Source organism: Zeus faber, assembly GCF_960531495.2.
Source record: "Zeus faber genome assembly, chromosome: 11".
NCBI classification, from domain to species: Eukaryota; Metazoa; Chordata; class Actinopteri; order Zeiformes; family Zeidae; genus Zeus; species Zeus faber.
Genome location: NC_137205.1, coordinates 13,320,540 through 13,336,092, shown reverse-complemented (window position 1 = coordinate 13,336,092; position 15,553 = coordinate 13,320,540). Strand labels below are relative to the sequence as shown.

General features: G+C 45.4%; 3 protein-coding genes across 3 annotated transcripts; 2 read left to right on the top strand and 1 right to left on the bottom strand.

Annotated features, from left to right (window-relative positions):
- The first annotated feature begins 451 nt into the window (after window positions 1-451).
- mcm5 (minichromosome maintenance complex component 5) lies at window positions 452-5,722 on the top strand. The gene is made up of 16 exons (XM_080009039.1): window positions 452-733; window positions 1,132-1,258; window positions 1,447-1,575; window positions 1,680-1,852; window positions 2,166-2,321; window positions 2,418-2,587; window positions 2,792-2,963; window positions 3,073-3,184; window positions 3,284-3,427; window positions 3,524-3,589; window positions 3,683-3,859; window positions 4,063-4,175; window positions 4,319-4,447; window positions 4,695-4,837; window positions 5,172-5,299; window positions 5,431-5,722. Exons 1-16 carry the CDS (start codon window positions 561-563, stop codon window positions 5,530-5,532), a joined length of 2,214 nt encoding a protein of 737 aa, XP_079865165.1. The 5' UTR covers window positions 452-560; the 3' UTR covers window positions 5,533-5,722.
- Window positions 5,723-5,954: 232 nt separating this feature from the next.
- On the bottom strand, window positions 5,955-7,736 carry hmox1a (heme oxygenase 1a). Its single transcript, XM_080009894.1, has 6 exons — window positions 7,625-7,736; window positions 7,462-7,513; window positions 7,253-7,364; window positions 6,919-7,134; window positions 6,565-6,837; window positions 5,955-6,289 (listed from the first exon to the last, which is right to left on the bottom strand). The coding sequence occupies exons 2-6, from the start codon at window positions 7,500-7,502 to the stop codon at window positions 6,134-6,136; spliced, it is 798 nt and encodes a 265-aa protein (XP_079866020.1). The 5' UTR covers window positions 7,503-7,513; window positions 7,625-7,736; the 3' UTR covers window positions 5,955-6,133.
- Window positions 7,737-9,850: 2,114 nt separating this feature from the next.
- foxred2 (FAD-dependent oxidoreductase domain containing 2) lies at window positions 9,851-15,341 on the top strand. Its single transcript, XM_080009427.1, has 10 exons — window positions 9,851-9,973; window positions 10,615-10,832; window positions 10,918-11,223; window positions 11,336-11,587; window positions 12,213-12,551; window positions 12,856-13,022; window positions 13,105-13,270; window positions 14,157-14,383; window positions 14,461-14,631; window positions 14,745-15,341. Exons 1-10 carry the CDS (start codon window positions 9,941-9,943, stop codon window positions 14,975-14,977), a joined length of 2,112 nt encoding a protein of 703 aa, XP_079865553.1. The 5' UTR covers window positions 9,851-9,940; the 3' UTR covers window positions 14,978-15,341.
- The last annotated feature ends 212 nt before the right edge of the window (window positions 15,342-15,553 follow it).

Below are 15,553 nucleotides of genomic sequence, written 5' to 3'. Positions count from 1 at the left end.
TTATCGTTAGGAGTATTATTATTATTGTGTTGCACCTACTCACACACAAACCTTTTCATGAAAAGACAAGGAAGCAATTTGAAAAGTCAGAATAAATGTCAAAATGTAATCATCCTAAAACGGAATAATAACGACAAATAAATAAACCAAAAAAATCAGGCGTGTTCTCTGAAGGCCACGCGGTCTATCTGACGTCGCCTTCTCTGGGTGTTGTGGTCTTTTTTTTGGCTCCTCCCATCTACTTCCTCTCGTTGTCTTTTTCGCGCCATGAGAGCTCGCGAGTCCCGCCCCTATATAAAAGACGCGCACGCGCTAACACCCCCGGCCAATCAGAGCCTCTGAGGGTTTCTCTCGACCAATCAGAGATTGGAGGAGGGACAACCGTCTCGCGGGAAACGGCCCGGATCGGTTTTTGCCGCGAAATAGCCATCGAGGGGAGCGTTGTCGGACCCCTTGCGCGTTATTGCCAACGGTTTTCCCCCAGCTTTTATTCCAAAAAGCTATCAAAATATCGTCCGGAAGACGTGTTTCCTTGACACCTTTGCTCAGCTTGGTCCAGGATGTCTGGTTTCGACGACCCAGGAGTTTACTACAGTTCCAGCTTCGGGGGAGAAGAGGGACTCGGCGGAGATGAGAGCGGATTGAAACGGACCCAAATCAAGAAGCGGTTTCGCGAATTCCTGCGGCAGTTCAGAGTCGGAACTGATCGCACCGGTTTCACATATAAATACAGGTAAAAAAGTGTCGCGCTTATTGGATAGCAAAGGTTGTTACTTGTTCAAGTGGCTGGTTATTCAACAACAACGTGGCAATATGACATACACCCACATGCTACAATATTATCAAAAGCGCCTTCGAGCTTGTAAATGTTGGTTCCTGTCAGGTACCCTGTGCCCCCTTAAAACTGGATCTTTGTCAGACTCAAGTGCTAAAGCAGTGTATTACTACCTCTGCATTCATTTTATTTTGTCTGCCATAGTGCTGCCATCAGTAGCATTATGCATTGACATTTCAACATAAGTGAAGTTGTATAAGTTCCTGCTCTCAAAATGTATGTGAGGTATTAAAGAAAAAAAAAATGGCTGGCTGGCTGCCGAAAGGATTTTGATGACACATTTTTGTTCCCCTCAGAGATGAGCTCAAGAGGCACTACACCCTGGCTCAATACTATGTGGAGGTGGAGATGGAGGATCTTGCCAGTTTCGACGAGGACCTGTCTGATTGCCTTTACAAACTACCCACTGAAAACCTTCCCCTGGTGAGGGAAAAAGTGACCAATAACAAATATGAGCTTACTGGCTGCTCTTAAGTAGGGTTATTGGTCGATTGTTTCCCAAATATGTTGTGCCCTTATTCTAGTTAAATCTAATACTAGCATAAATGTTGACATAAGATTAGAAATGGTGTTTGTTAAAATACAATTATCTGGTCTTATGTCTCTGACAGCTAGAGGAGGCGGCCAAGGAAGTGGCGGATGAGGTGACCCGTCCCAGGCCGGTCGGCGAGGAGACCGTAGAGGACATCCAGGTCCTGCTGAAGAGTGACGCCCACCCCGCCTCCATCCGCAACCTCAAGGTACAAGTGAAGCCACAGATATGGACGTAAAGCCCCTTTGCCCAATTTCCACGTACATAGTTGCACTTAACTGCAATTCTGGCGCTCTTCTTCCTCACTTCTAGTCCGAGCAAGTGTCCCGCCTGGTGAAGGTTCCTGGCATCATCATTTCTGCCACGGCAGTGAGAGCCAAGGCCACCAAGGTTTGTCTGCAGTGTCGTGGCTGCCGCTCGGTCATCAGCAACATCCCTCTGCCCCCCGGCCTGCAGGGATATGCTCTGCCACGCAAGTGCAACACGTGAGTTTTGGATTTACACATTGTTTACTGCTAGAGTATATTTGTGTATTATTATTATTATTATTATTATTTTTTTTTTTTTTTTTTTGCAAATGCCTGAGATACCCGAACCTCTAAGTCTAAATGTAAAAGTGTATTTTCATCCAGTTGAAAATGCAGTATTTATGGTCCGAAATGGTACGACTCAGTCATAATATGAAAAATGAAAAGCAGATAAGGAAAAAATATATAAATTGATACTCATGCGACACTTTTGCTTTCAGACAAATGGTAAATTGATCTTGCATTTCCAATATCTCCTTCTAACCTGCAGTGAGAATGCGGGCCGGGTCAAGTGTCCCGTGGATCCCTACTTCATCATCCCAGACCGCTGTGTTTGTGTGGACTTCCAAACCCTGCGCCTGCAGGAGTCTCCCGATGCCGTGCCGCACGGAGAGATGCCCCGTCACCTGCAGCTCTACTGCGACAGGTGGAGTACAGTGACTGAGTCAAAACAACGATTTTTTGGGGGAATATAGTATGGGAGTCCACATAAGCTCACACTTGGTGTCTCTAACTTGCTCAGATATCTCTGTGATCGAGTCGTCCCCGGCAACAGAGTGACCATTATGGGCATCTACTCCATTAAGAAGGCAGCTCCTACCAAGGCCAAAGGCCGAGAGAAGGGGGCCGGCGTGGGAATCCGTGCCTCTTACCTGCGTGTGGTGGGCATCCAGGTGGACACGGAAGGAGCAGGTAGACACACTGGATCTCAATGATGTGACACATGCTATTGCAAAATACATCCATGCTCTTCAGTAGCTTTTATTATACGCTTTTGAACATTAGGTTGGCTGGTAAGAAGTTGTGGCCACGGCCTATGTATTTTGCATGCTACCGGATACCCGGGGAAAACCCCCTCAATTTATTCATCCCATTAAATAGTATTCTCTTTCTTAGGGCGTGGATCCACCGGATCAGTCACTCCGCAGGAGGAGGAGGAGCTCAGAGCATTGGCCGCTTCTCCCGACGTCTACAACTCCCTAGCCAGCTCCGTGGCCCCCTCCATCTACGGCAGCGACGACCTGAAGAAGGCCATCACCTGCCTGCTGTTCGGTGGTTCGCGGAAGAGGTGAGAACACTGGCAGTGCGGGCGGTAAAAAGTAGGGGCCTTTTTTTGGGGTCGTTAAAACCCCCCCAAAAAGATTGGCGGACGGTCAATTTCCGCTCCTCTTCCTCAGACTCCCTGACGGTCTGACTCGCAGAGGGGACATCAATCTGCTGATGCTGGGAGACCCTGGCACGGCCAAATCCCAGCTGCTCAAGTTTGTGGAGAGGTGCTCTCCGATCGGGGTAATTATCTTCAAATCAACATGTGTGTCTGGCTAGTTTCAAGTGGTTCCACCTTCCCAGGTGTTGATTGTTGGTCTCATTCTGTCACCGTGCCGCCAGGTCTACACCTCGGGGAAGGGGAGCAGCGCCGCCGGTCTCACCGCCTCCGTGCTGAGGGACCCACACACGCGTGGCTTCATCATGGAGGGCGGCGCCATGGTGCTGGCCGATGGGGGCGTGGTCTGCATCGACGAGTTCGATAAGGTGAAGAGACGCAGCCCGCAGGAGTTTTGAGAAAATGAACTGAATGTTTTCACGACACGACTGATGTTAATTGTGTTTATTTTTGGGTCCGCTTAGATGAGGGAAGATGACAGAGTTGCTATCCACGAAGCGATGGAGCAGCAGACTATTTCTATCGCGAAGGTAACTTGTTACTTTTCCATCTTCTATGGGAGACAGAGCTTTTCAATTTCGTAAGGTTGCACAAATCAACTTTGCCCCCTTTCCATCATCCAGGCCGGAATCACCACCACACTGAACTCGCGTTGCTCGGTGCTGGCGGCGGCTAACTCGGTGTTTGGCCGCTGGGATGACACCAAAGGGGAGGACAACATCGACTTCATGCCCACCATCTTGTCCCGTTTTGACATGATTTTCATCATCAAGGACCAGCACGACCAGCAGAGGGACATGGTGAGCGGAAATGCAGTCCATGCTTCAGCTGTTTTTTATTTTTATTTTTTTTTATTTTATTTTATTATTTTAGTAGCTGTTGCCCATTCTCACTTAGCAATACATTTCATTCAACCATTCTGGCTTCAAATAAAACTGACCTAGCAGCGACAGGACCACTCTGAGGTGTGTATATATTTATTCGTTTTTTATTTATTTAATAGATCCTGGCTCGTCACGTGATGAACGTCCACCTCAGCGCCCAGACGCAGACCGAGGGTGTGGAGGGAGAGATCCCTTTGGCGACATACAAGAAATTCATTGCCTACGCCAGAGTGTAAGTATCACAGGAGGGGGAGAACCCACCAGAGCACAGTGCCGACATGCCTACCATCTGACTTCTTAATGAATCGGTTCTCTACACTAATGGCTTTGTTTATGTACTTGAATCTAATCCGTGCATGTGGCTGTGACTGACAGGAAATGCGGGCCTCGTCTCTCTGCCGGTGCCGCCGAGAAGCTGAAGAACAGATACGTGGTGATGAGGAGCGGAGCGAGGGAACATGAAAGGGAGAGCGACAAAAGAGCCTCCATACCCATCACTGTGAGGTAATGATGCCATCCGCTGATCTTTTACAAGGTTGTCGTTGAGCCTTTTGGAAACCTAGATCTAACTTCAGATTAATATGATTTGTAGTAAGGAACCTTAGGAGAGCTAAGGATCTTTTTCCCTGTTCATTCTCATTATATGCAAACATAGGACTCTTTTTACTACTTACAGTAAATTAGTCTTCCTGTGTTCGTTGTTGCAGAAAGCCCCTGTTCTAACCCTTCCCCCGCCTGCTCTCCCCCACAGGCAGCTGGAGGCTGTGGTGCGTATTGCGGAGTCTTTGGCCAAAATGAAGCTGCAGGCCGTGGCTGGAGAGGAAGAGGTGGACGAGGCCCTGCGGCTCTTCCAGGTGTCCACGCTGGACGCTGCGCTGTCCGGCAGCCTCTCAGGTCGGTTATAAGTTGACATTTTCTCAAAGTCAAGAACACAATTCTCACTGTTATGTGACTTATCGTAGTGTTGAGTTGGTGTCACTTTTTTCTTGGACTCCTGTGTCACAACAACCCATAAAAAGAGATCCGACCAAAGAGGCCAAATACTTCTCCACCGCTCTGTATAATGGATGGTCAAAACCTCAGCAGCAAGTGAATCAGTCTTCCAGGACGACATTTTCATGACTTAAATTGGCCTTCTTCCCTAACGCAGAAAGCACAATTTTTCAATTGAGAGGTTTCGAATGAATGCAGCCGTTCTAACACCCATCTATATATGGTTTGTGTGTAGGTGTGGAGGGCTTCACCACTCAGGAGGACCAGGAGATGATCTCCCGCATCGAGAAGCAGCTGAAGAGACGCTTCGCTATCGGCTCCCAGGTTTCCGAGCACAGCATCGTCCAGGACTTCACCAAGCAGGTGGGTGTCAGATGTTGGAGATAAAAGTTACCTACAAGCTTCCCCCCCATTACTATAGTTTTTTTTTTTTTTTTTTTTAATATATATATGTCTCTATATCATAAGGTTACTGTTTTTCTCCACCTGTGCAGAAATACCCAGAGCACGCCATCTTCAAAGTCCTCCACCTGATGATGAGGAGGGGGGAGCTCCAGCACCGCATGCAGAGGAAGGTTCTCTACAGAGTCAAGTAGAGCCATGCCAGCTCTTGGATGCAAATTTGATGTAAATTGTCTGTACATTTCCCTGTTGCTTTTGACTGCGGCCAAGGTTATTTAAAAAAAAAAAAAAAAGTGATATCTTAATATACTGCAACCTTGCCGTGCATTTATAAACGAATGCATTCTCTTTCCAACCTGGAATCCTACAAAGTCAGGTTATGCATTAGAATAGTGAGAGGTGTTTCTTTGTTCATTGTGGATGAAATTTGATACTAAAATAAGTAAAAATGCTAGATGGCTATGTGGTCTGCTATTCTCTAAAAATAAAAATAAAATACTTGAATTAATAGTATCTGAAATTGGTTTTCCATGGGTCATTTTTGTAAGTTAATATACTGCCGGAAATATTGTGGTTTTGGAGAAGACAAAAAAAAAAGTTCAACTGTTCAGGGAGCTTTATTCAGTTTTAGTTCATATACAAACAGTTTTGGTTGAAGGAAACAATTGAAGACGATAGATTTGGCTGTTTACTTAGATTATGATTATTTTTCTTCATCTTGGTAAAAAGAAGGCTAAAGTGCTGTATGTGCGAAATCAATGCATAAAAGGCATACGCTTCTTGGTGCCAACTGAATTACAAGGCATAGAATCCCATCCCAAAGGCGGCCAGTCCAATACACATCCCTATGGTGAGCTGCATTATGGGTGAGGATGAAGCCGGCTTGGTCGTCGATGGTTCTTGCGCCATTTCCATTGTCAGATCCAACATTTTCTGCAAGTCATCAAATACCTGGAGGAAATTGCAAACATAACAAGCATGAAGCAATACGTCTGAGGAACGCTGTCACTGTATTTTCAGTTCCTTAATTTCTATCCTTGGTTATGATCGTTGACCATTTTCTGATGTCGGGAAGTGCTTTCTAAGGGCAGATTTGCCCTTGGGCCTTCTCCATTATCATTTAATTCTTGACCTCTTCGTAGCTATTTATTGATCTTAGAGCTTTTCATGGACAATATACAGTATGGTAGAAATGACCAAAGCTGTAAAGGTCCATATCGTCTCACCTGGATGTTAAACTCAAAAGCCCTGACCGCTTCCTCCAGCATGGCGTCCCTCTCCTCGCTGGTCAGCTCGATGCTGTTCATCCTGCTCCTGTACAGCTGCTTGAAGCGGTTCGCGCTGCTCACACCGGGGAACCGAAAGAAGGAAAGGCCCTCCGTGCCACTCAGCCCCAAAGACCTCTCAGTAATCTTCCCGAGCACTTGTCCTCCTGATAGGTCACCAAGGTAACGGGTGTAGGCGTGCGCCACCAGCAGAGCCGGATCCTCTTTACCGATCTGGGGAAAAAGAAAAGCCACGTGTGAGCGCCTAACACCCACAGTCCTTGTCATAATATCGGTGTCTTCCCCATCGCTCACCTGTCGAATCCTCTGTTGGTATCTCTGCGTGGCTGCGGGGACACCTATTTTCTTCCTCCACCCGGCCCCAAAAAAGTGCTCCAGATCCCTCTCCAGGGATTCCAGGCGGGCAAGTTCCTGAGGGAAGTATACGGGAGCGATGCTCGGATGAGAGGCGTTCCTGTCCAGCTCCTCCTCCAAGGCTTGGTAGATCTCGTAGAGGGAGCACAGCAGGAGCTGTCGACGGGCGAAGTCAGACGAAAAAAACACCTTATCAGCAACGTCTCAAGTGCAATCATCTACAATGTTCTCTAGCTCCCCCTTTTCGTAAAAGATTTAGTGAAAGTGCACTTGCCTTGTACTGCGGCAGGGAGATCCGTCCCTTCTGGTAGTTCAACATCAGCTGGGTGCTTTCTGCTCGCATGTGGATGTCCTTAGTGGAGTCTTTAATCTGCTCGGACAAATCCCTGAGTTGATGGGCATAACACACATTATTTGTTGCCGCTGTTCTGGATAGGTGTTTATTAGAACATCTCTGTAAGTCTTTCAGATAAGTTTCTGTACCTTCTAGACTCTTCGACAGATATTTGACTGGCATTCCTCATGGCTGCTGCTTCTGAAATGAGTATTACATTACCGCTATTAGGTTTAGTGAATCGCAAAGGATAAGAATAGGTCTGCTATGCGGTATAGCATTAGATATTGCAAACAAGTCTGATTTACTTACTAGTGATCAGTTGCAGTTGTCTCTGATTTTTTTTGCTGTCTTGTGGGTCGACTTCGGTCCTGTCCTTGGACTGCGAAGATTCTGCTCTCGATCCTCATCTTATATACACCCCTCTCTCACCATCACAAGAGCTGCTGTGTCAAATAGGAAGTGTGAGTGCTGCCTCGCTTCCCTTATTTTGCTGGATTTGAACGTGACATGCCAAGATTTTACAATGACAGCGAAGAAACAAGGAGGAAAGCATGAGTGGGCGAAATTCAAAAACTGAGTGACCCTTCAAGAAGTGACTATAGTTTTTACAAATAATTTGCGGTACCCTAAAATACGTACGTATATTTTTCATCTCTGGCAGTCGTAGCAATTTTTCTTTGGTAACTCGATAGCACCCACAACTTGGTTTCTGACCAGAATTGAGCTAGTCTCATGCAAAATCTGTATTACTTTTGTTGGGGTGGAGGTTGATTTAGACCACCTGGCGATGGATTAATTTGCCTACAGCTTAATTCCCAACAACTTTCAGAAAAAAATGGTTGTTTCTGTCTAATATCGGTTTTGTCACCACTGTCACATGCTGAGAGTGTCATCTTTTGTGTTTATGCAACATCTATCTTTGTATGAAACTCAGTTATATGCATTTATAAAAAGGACAAAAAAAACCCCACAATCACTGTCACAATGGACCCGATCCTTGTTTTTAAGACAGTATCTCACAGTTCCTTCACATTTATATTAGAGAAGAGAGAAGAATTAACTACAGATATGACTGAAAATACAATATAATGACATAGTTCATGCGGATCACACACATATCTGACACAGGTTAGCTTATTTCAAACTCATATCAACCCACCTCATCCTTCAAGTGAAGAAACATCACTTATCGAAATACAATAGGGTAGTTTACTGAATTCAAGTGGCCTGGGCCTGATCATCTTTATTGGAAATTAATTTGGCCTAGACTTCACATTTGAGGCCATTGTGTTCTATTGGAATCTATTGCATTATGTTTTATTCTATTGTACAACATTTTAATCCTATCTATTTAACCCTTGTATTGTGTTGGACAGATTTGCCCCGAATTTAGGCGTTTATCATCACTGAAAAGCCTGGTGACTTTTGTCTAATTTAGGATCATGAACTTCTATACATTTTATTGACACATTGACATCTCTATAAGCACTTTGCACCGCATTCTGATGCTTCGGGCCAGTTTTTTGACCAAAAGGGAGAATAGGGCTTTGTGACCTAGCAGCTAGTATAAATAAGAGTCTCTATCCCTCTGTCTCTCTCTGTCGCTCTCTCGCTCTCATCTTAGACAGTGATAATGATAATGAGAGAAATTAAGAGGAGGAAGTGTCCGAAACGGAAGAAAATGTCGAACATAAATCGGAGTACAATAAATCACCCTCTGATGAAGAAGAAGAAGAAAATGCATGGGTTGAAAGAGAGCCAATGCTGTTGGAATGGAACCTTAGCGTGGTCACAAACCCCCCGTGTGCAAGTCAGGGAAGACTGTCAGTTGAAAACATCATCACAATGGTCCCAGGGCCTGCACGGTTTCCAGTCACATGAGTTTGTGACATCAAATCTGCCTTTGAACTGTTCAGGATTATTCTGGACAACACAAACCAGAATGCTTGCTGCTGCTTCATATATTCGTTGCGATGTGCTGTCTTGTCATTAAAAACAATATAAATTCAGTTATTCATGTGACTGTTTTGATGTGAGTTGCATTTGTCATCATCAATTGACATCACCATTGTCAAGGCCGCTGGGGCAGATCGTCATAATGAATAGTGAATGTCATTGTGCCGAATCTGCCCCTCATCAAATGCAAGACAAACGTTACATGTGTAAGATACTAAAACAGCGGTGAAATATCAAGGGAATCCTGTCCAAAGTGGACAAAAAAACCCCTGAAATATCTGGTCAAGTTTGTTACGATATTCAGTGACATGATCATTTGAAGTAACTCATTTTTGATAAGGTTGAATATGAATATCTCACAATTTTGAGATGACTTTTATAGCACCGGCCATTTCTGGCCGAAACAATATTCATTGGTGACAACACTGAAACATAACACAGGGGTTGTTTAATTCCATAATTCCATTCTACCCTATTCTGCGCCGTTCCATTCTAAGCCCCGCCCCCTAACTGCGCGCAGGCCTTCCTGGCTGTCCGATTGGCCGAGGGAGAAGTGGGCGGCGCCGGTGGGTTTGCAGATGGGGACGCGCAGCCCGCGTTGTGAAATGTAAGAATTATCAACATGTAGGCCTGGCTGCGGCCCGCCACCGATCACTTCCACCGCCGGGGATGTTGCTCCCGAGGGATCGCGGAGAGTTGAAGGTAAAAAAAAACTGCTTTCTTTCCAACCTGCGACACATCTGGTTCTGCGATGGAAGCCGCGTCCTCCGGCACCGAGTGCTGATGTCGGAGATAAGTTTCATGGACGGCCATAGTCTGTCAATAATGGGCCTACTTCTATTTTTCGCCATAAAGCGCCGTTATTACTGTGTTGTCCCTCTTTGTTGTGGGTTGGAAGTTGCACCTACTCTTCCCTGAAGCTGGTGTTTTATTGGTGTTGTACTGGTGATCTCTATTCCTGCAAAGATCATTATATGAAACAGTTAAAATCATTTTATGGAACAGTTTAGGATCATTTTATGAAACAGTTAAAATCATTATATGAAACAGTTAAAATCATTTATGAAACAGTTTAAGTGAAACAGTTAAAATCATTATATAAAACAGTTAAAATGAAAGAGTTTAAGATCATTTTATGAAACAGTTGAATGTGTGAAAATGCAAAAGACAATACTCATTCCATTCCATCCATTACTGTAACTATGCAGATCCATCTATAAACCGTTTAGATTTTAGTTTCAGAAGTCAGTCACTTAAGTCACATAGTTCTTCTTGTTAGACGTTAACAGTGGTTTTTTTTTATAACTTAAGTCATTTCCACAATGGCTCCTTCTACCTGACAGGTTATGGACTGGAGCCACCCTTGTCTGGTCCTGTCTGTCCTGGTTGGCCTGGCCGCCTGTTCCTCTGATAACCCCGGCTACAACAGCACCCATCGGTATGATTACTGTGTGCTGGGAGCGGGGCCTTCCGGTCTACAAATGGGCCACTTCCTCGCCAAAGCCCAGAGAAACTATGTCATTTTGGAGAGGAACTCTGGACCGGGCAGCTTCTTCGACATGTAGGTCCGCAAACCGCAAAACGGGACCTTCTGGTTTCAAGGTCCGTCGAGTGTCACATTTTTGTTTCTTCTTCTGCCTTCTAAGATATCCCAGGCACAGGAAGCTCATCAGCATCAACAAGATCTACACGGGGAGGCGGAACAGAGAGTTCAACCTGCGGCACGATTGGAACTCCCTGCTGAGTGACAAGGGGGACCTTCTGTTCCAGCGAGTTAGCCGCGATCTCTATCCGGCCGCCGACGCCTACCCTCGCTACCTGTCCATGTTCGTGAAGGAGCTCGGCCTGAAAGTCCGCTACAGCGTGGACGTCGGGAAGGTCCGGGCAACCCAGACCCCCACAGGCAAGCGCTATGTACTGACCGATCAGCACCGGGTGGATTACACATGCAGGTATCGAGCGTTTTTCCCAACTATGATTCCGAGATGGGACTTCCGACGAAGGAGAACCTTGAGCGGTGATTGGTTCTCTTGATGATGAATGCATGTTGGTCTATCTGCCCAGGGTGCTCCTGGTTTCAACAGGTTTGTGGGATCCCCAGAAGGTCGGCTTTGTCGGTTCCGACCTGGTCGAGGGTTATGAGTCCATCTCCGTAGACCCCGAGGACTACAAGGACCAAGCCGTTCTGATTCTTGGCAAGGGTAACTCCGCCTTTGAGACCGCCCAGAGCTTCCTGGGTAGAGCGAGCCGAGTCCATCTCTACAGCCCCAGCCCCGTGCGGCTGGCCTGGCAGACGCATTACGTTGGCGATCTTAGGTACTGAAAACAATCCGGTTGATAACATATTTGGATTAATTTATTCCTTCTCGCTTCAAGGTTCTTACCGGGTCCCTCAGGTGCTGGAAGTGCTTGAATTTCGTCCTCATACATTTAAGTACTGGAATACCTTGAAAATGGCCCATTTTGTGCTGAAGTGCTTGAAAGGTGCTTGAAAAAACGCAATCATGTGTTATTACAAAACAAAGAATACACAAAACCTGTGATATTCCCCCTGGTTTTGTTATTAAAACCATGTGACAATTTTTTTTAAATGACTTAGATTACGGCAGGGAAATGTAAACTGGATGTGGATAAATACTTATAATAGTAGATAACAATTAGAATTGTATACATATATATAACACAGACGATGACACTAACATTATATTGTATAAGAAAATTGATTACATTTGTTTTGCATGAAGCCCTTGAAAATTAAAGAAATAGTGCTTAAACAAGGTACTTTAAAGTCATTCAATTTCCTTTTGTGATGCCAGAATGAACCCTATTGCTTACATAAAACTACTTTTCATCTGATTTTTTTTTAAACTTTTGTAATGGAGCGTGCTTGAGAGCCCTCTCAGTGTTAGCAGGTCATTGACCTATTTTTGTCTTTTTCCAGAGCCGTGAACAATGAGCTCTTGGACACGTACCAACTGAAGTCCCTTGATGGGCTGGTGGAGGGAGGCCTCCAGGACATCGCCATTGTCCGGCACGGCGAGGACGAAAGGAGGAGACAAAGCAGAAAGAAGAGAAGGGAGAAGCCTGGCGGGAGGAAAAAGGGAGGCGGCTTGTTCCTGACCCTCGCCGAGCTCCTGGACAACCAGGAGGGAAAGAACAGCTCCAGAGTGAGCAAAGCCAACCTGCCGGTGTATCACAACGACAACTTCTCCCTGCGGCAGCCCTACGACCGTGTGATCCGGTGCCTGGGATTCCGCTTCAATTTCAGCATTTTTGATGGGTATAGGTTAAATCTTTGATAAAATATTGAAATTGCAATGACGCACACTTTTGGTGTACTGACAACCAAGGCCTTAAAACAAGGAAATATTAGTCTCTGCGTGACTTTGTTTTTTTTAATTCCTGTAGATTTACTGGAGAGCCGAGCACATGAATTGCATGTGCTGCCATGTCATCTTACATGGTTATTGCTCCTTTAGTTTGGCGGAAATAAGTTCCACCTATCTTGCCAGCCTGGCCAAAACGCCCATTCTGCTCAGATTGATAATGTGTTCATTTCCGAATAATGCTGATTATCTCCCCAGCTCAGCCCGCCCACCAAACAGTGAGCAGGCCAGGGGGAAGTTGCCGGGGGTGACAGCCTGGTATGAAGGCCGGGGGACTCCTGGCCTGTTTGTGTTAGGAACCGCTGCCCACTCTAGAGACTATCGCTCCTCTGCGGGGGGCTTCATTCATGGCTTCCGTTACACAGGTGAAATTTTTTATTTTCCTTTATTTTTGTGCAATAAAGCATTTTTTCCCCATTTTACTGACGATATCTCCCGCCCCCACAGTGCGAGCTGTCCATCACGTGCTTGAACAGCAATACCACAGCAACCCCTGGCCATCAACAAAACTTTTGACTACTCAGCTCCAGTCCTGGATTCTCAAGCGGGTCAATGAGGCCTCGGGGCCATACCAAATGTTTGGGGTACTTGGAGACGTTATTCTTCTTCAAGGGTAAGTGAATGTTATTTACCCTTGCCTGGCATTACCTCTGCAGTTTACTTCATAATTCCTGTAAAAAGATCATCACAGAAAGGCTCCAAGTCACTGAGGTTCTTCTCATTGACAGTGATACTAATATACAATTGCTGCCACTCCTACCAATCATTTAGGAGAATTATAACAAGAATGAGCAGGATAATCATAGGGAGAATATTCATTAAATACAGCTGGAGAATTTGAATATGATAATTCATGCAGTTTCGGTAATATGTATAGGTAAATCTAACTTCACCAACCACGTTCACAAAGGAGACCGCACACCCATATAATTAAAAGAGAACACTAAAACGTATTTCTCACCGAATCTGTAATCGCCTGACGTTTGGATCTTCCCCCTAGTGGCTGTCGGGTGAACTGCATCTGCGTTTCGCAACACAAAATATGTCCAGTCCAACAGCGAGTAGTTTGCTCAACTCGACATTTATAATTTTCCATAAATTCGATTTTACTCCCTCCACTTACATGAAAAATAAATGTGTTGATAGTGAACATGGTGACGTAAAATAACATCATTATTTCATATACATGACTTATCTACTTGACTGATGTCACTAATTGGTAGTACTGTTGCCTGTTGGACCGAAACTTTTCGGCTCGGAAATTCCGCACCCCATCGCATCATCGCTTTGCGCGTGCAGAATCTGACTCCATAGAAGTGAATGGACATTCATGCGTCATTCGTTTGTTGTGATCGTTGGTTGGGTTCGGTGTGGAGCAAGCTTAAGAAGATGGAGGCTAGATTCCAGTGTGCAGACAGATCAGATCACATCAGATTTTACGGCTCCACTTCACAACACTTTATTATTTAGCTCCTTTCTCTCTTGTTCTCTTGTTTCAGCTCTCAGTGCGAGTACTTGGAGGAGTTTCCCATTCAGGCCCTACCTCACCTCTCCTCTCTATCCGGCCATGGGATCTCCAAACATGGACTGCTGGTTCTGGTTATGCAGTACGGCCTGAATCGCACAGACTCCCTGGGGCCTGGCAGGGCAGAGTCAGAGTGGACCCAAGCCTGGAGGTCCAACTTCCTGCATCCCGTCCTTTACTTTTACGACAGGCTTCCAACTGGTGAGTTGCCATACGCTGTCCTGGTTTCCAACAGTGGGCTTCAAAACCAATGAGTTTTGTCAAATGAATCCCCTCAGAGAAAGACATGAGGCGGCGGCCGTCTGGTTGGCCACTGCCCCGGCCCAAGGCAGTGCATCATATGATTGAGGACTTCCTGACGGAGTGGGACGGTCCCATATCCCACAGCCAACCACTGCGGCGCTTCCTCGAACACTGTTTAAGCATGGATCTCAGGGCCTTTTATGCAGGTAGTGTTGTGACCAATTTGGTCTGTTAAAAGGTCTATAGTATTCATCAATGTATTCGGAACAGTATGATGGGTTCACCAAATTCATACACATTTTTTTCCCCACCCTCGCAGAAACGTGTTTCCGCTTATCCCTGACCCATCGCAAGCCGCCTCTGTTTTGCCGCCAAGGATACCTGCAGAAGCAGGGCGTCGCCGGCGACCATCACCTGTGGCAGCAGGCCGCTGAAGATGAGCCGGCGTCTTCTGAGGAGCCCCTTGATCCGTCCCGCGCGGACCCCTCGTTTCCCAGTTGCCTGACGCAAGCCGGAGCTTCCATGTCTCTAGGGTTGAAACTTGACTTCTGATTGTTGTACTACGCCCTACGACGCGTTCATGTCCCTGAGACGCTCTACCTCTTCCACATGTAATATTTGTTTTTACACATATTGTCAAATATTTGGGTTGAGAAACAACTGTAGATCCATGGAGATACCATGTCCCTTAAGAGCTGCATTCTTATTCTTTACAGAAGCGTTCTACCTTTTTTAATTGTGACATTTTTTATAATATGGAAACTTTAGATGTGAATGTTTATTAACAATATGGAAAAGGTTGGGGTTTTCTTGATATAAAATTATATTGTTTTTAAGTATACATTATTTATTTTTTTACTATGTATATTGGCTGACTATAATGCTTGTGTTTGCTGTTTCAAATGATATTAAAGAATATTATATGACACGTCTTATTTATTGTCTTTTTTTTTTTTTTTTTTAATAGCTCTCGCGAAAAGGTAAAACCACCAGCGCAGGCTAAGCAAAGGTCTCACCGGATTGGCTGTTCGTCTGCGATGACTCTATTGGTCGAGAACAAATGAACATCGCCGAATATGATTGGTCGTTACTGTTCGGCACTGCGAAGAAAGGTTCGACTCCTTTCTT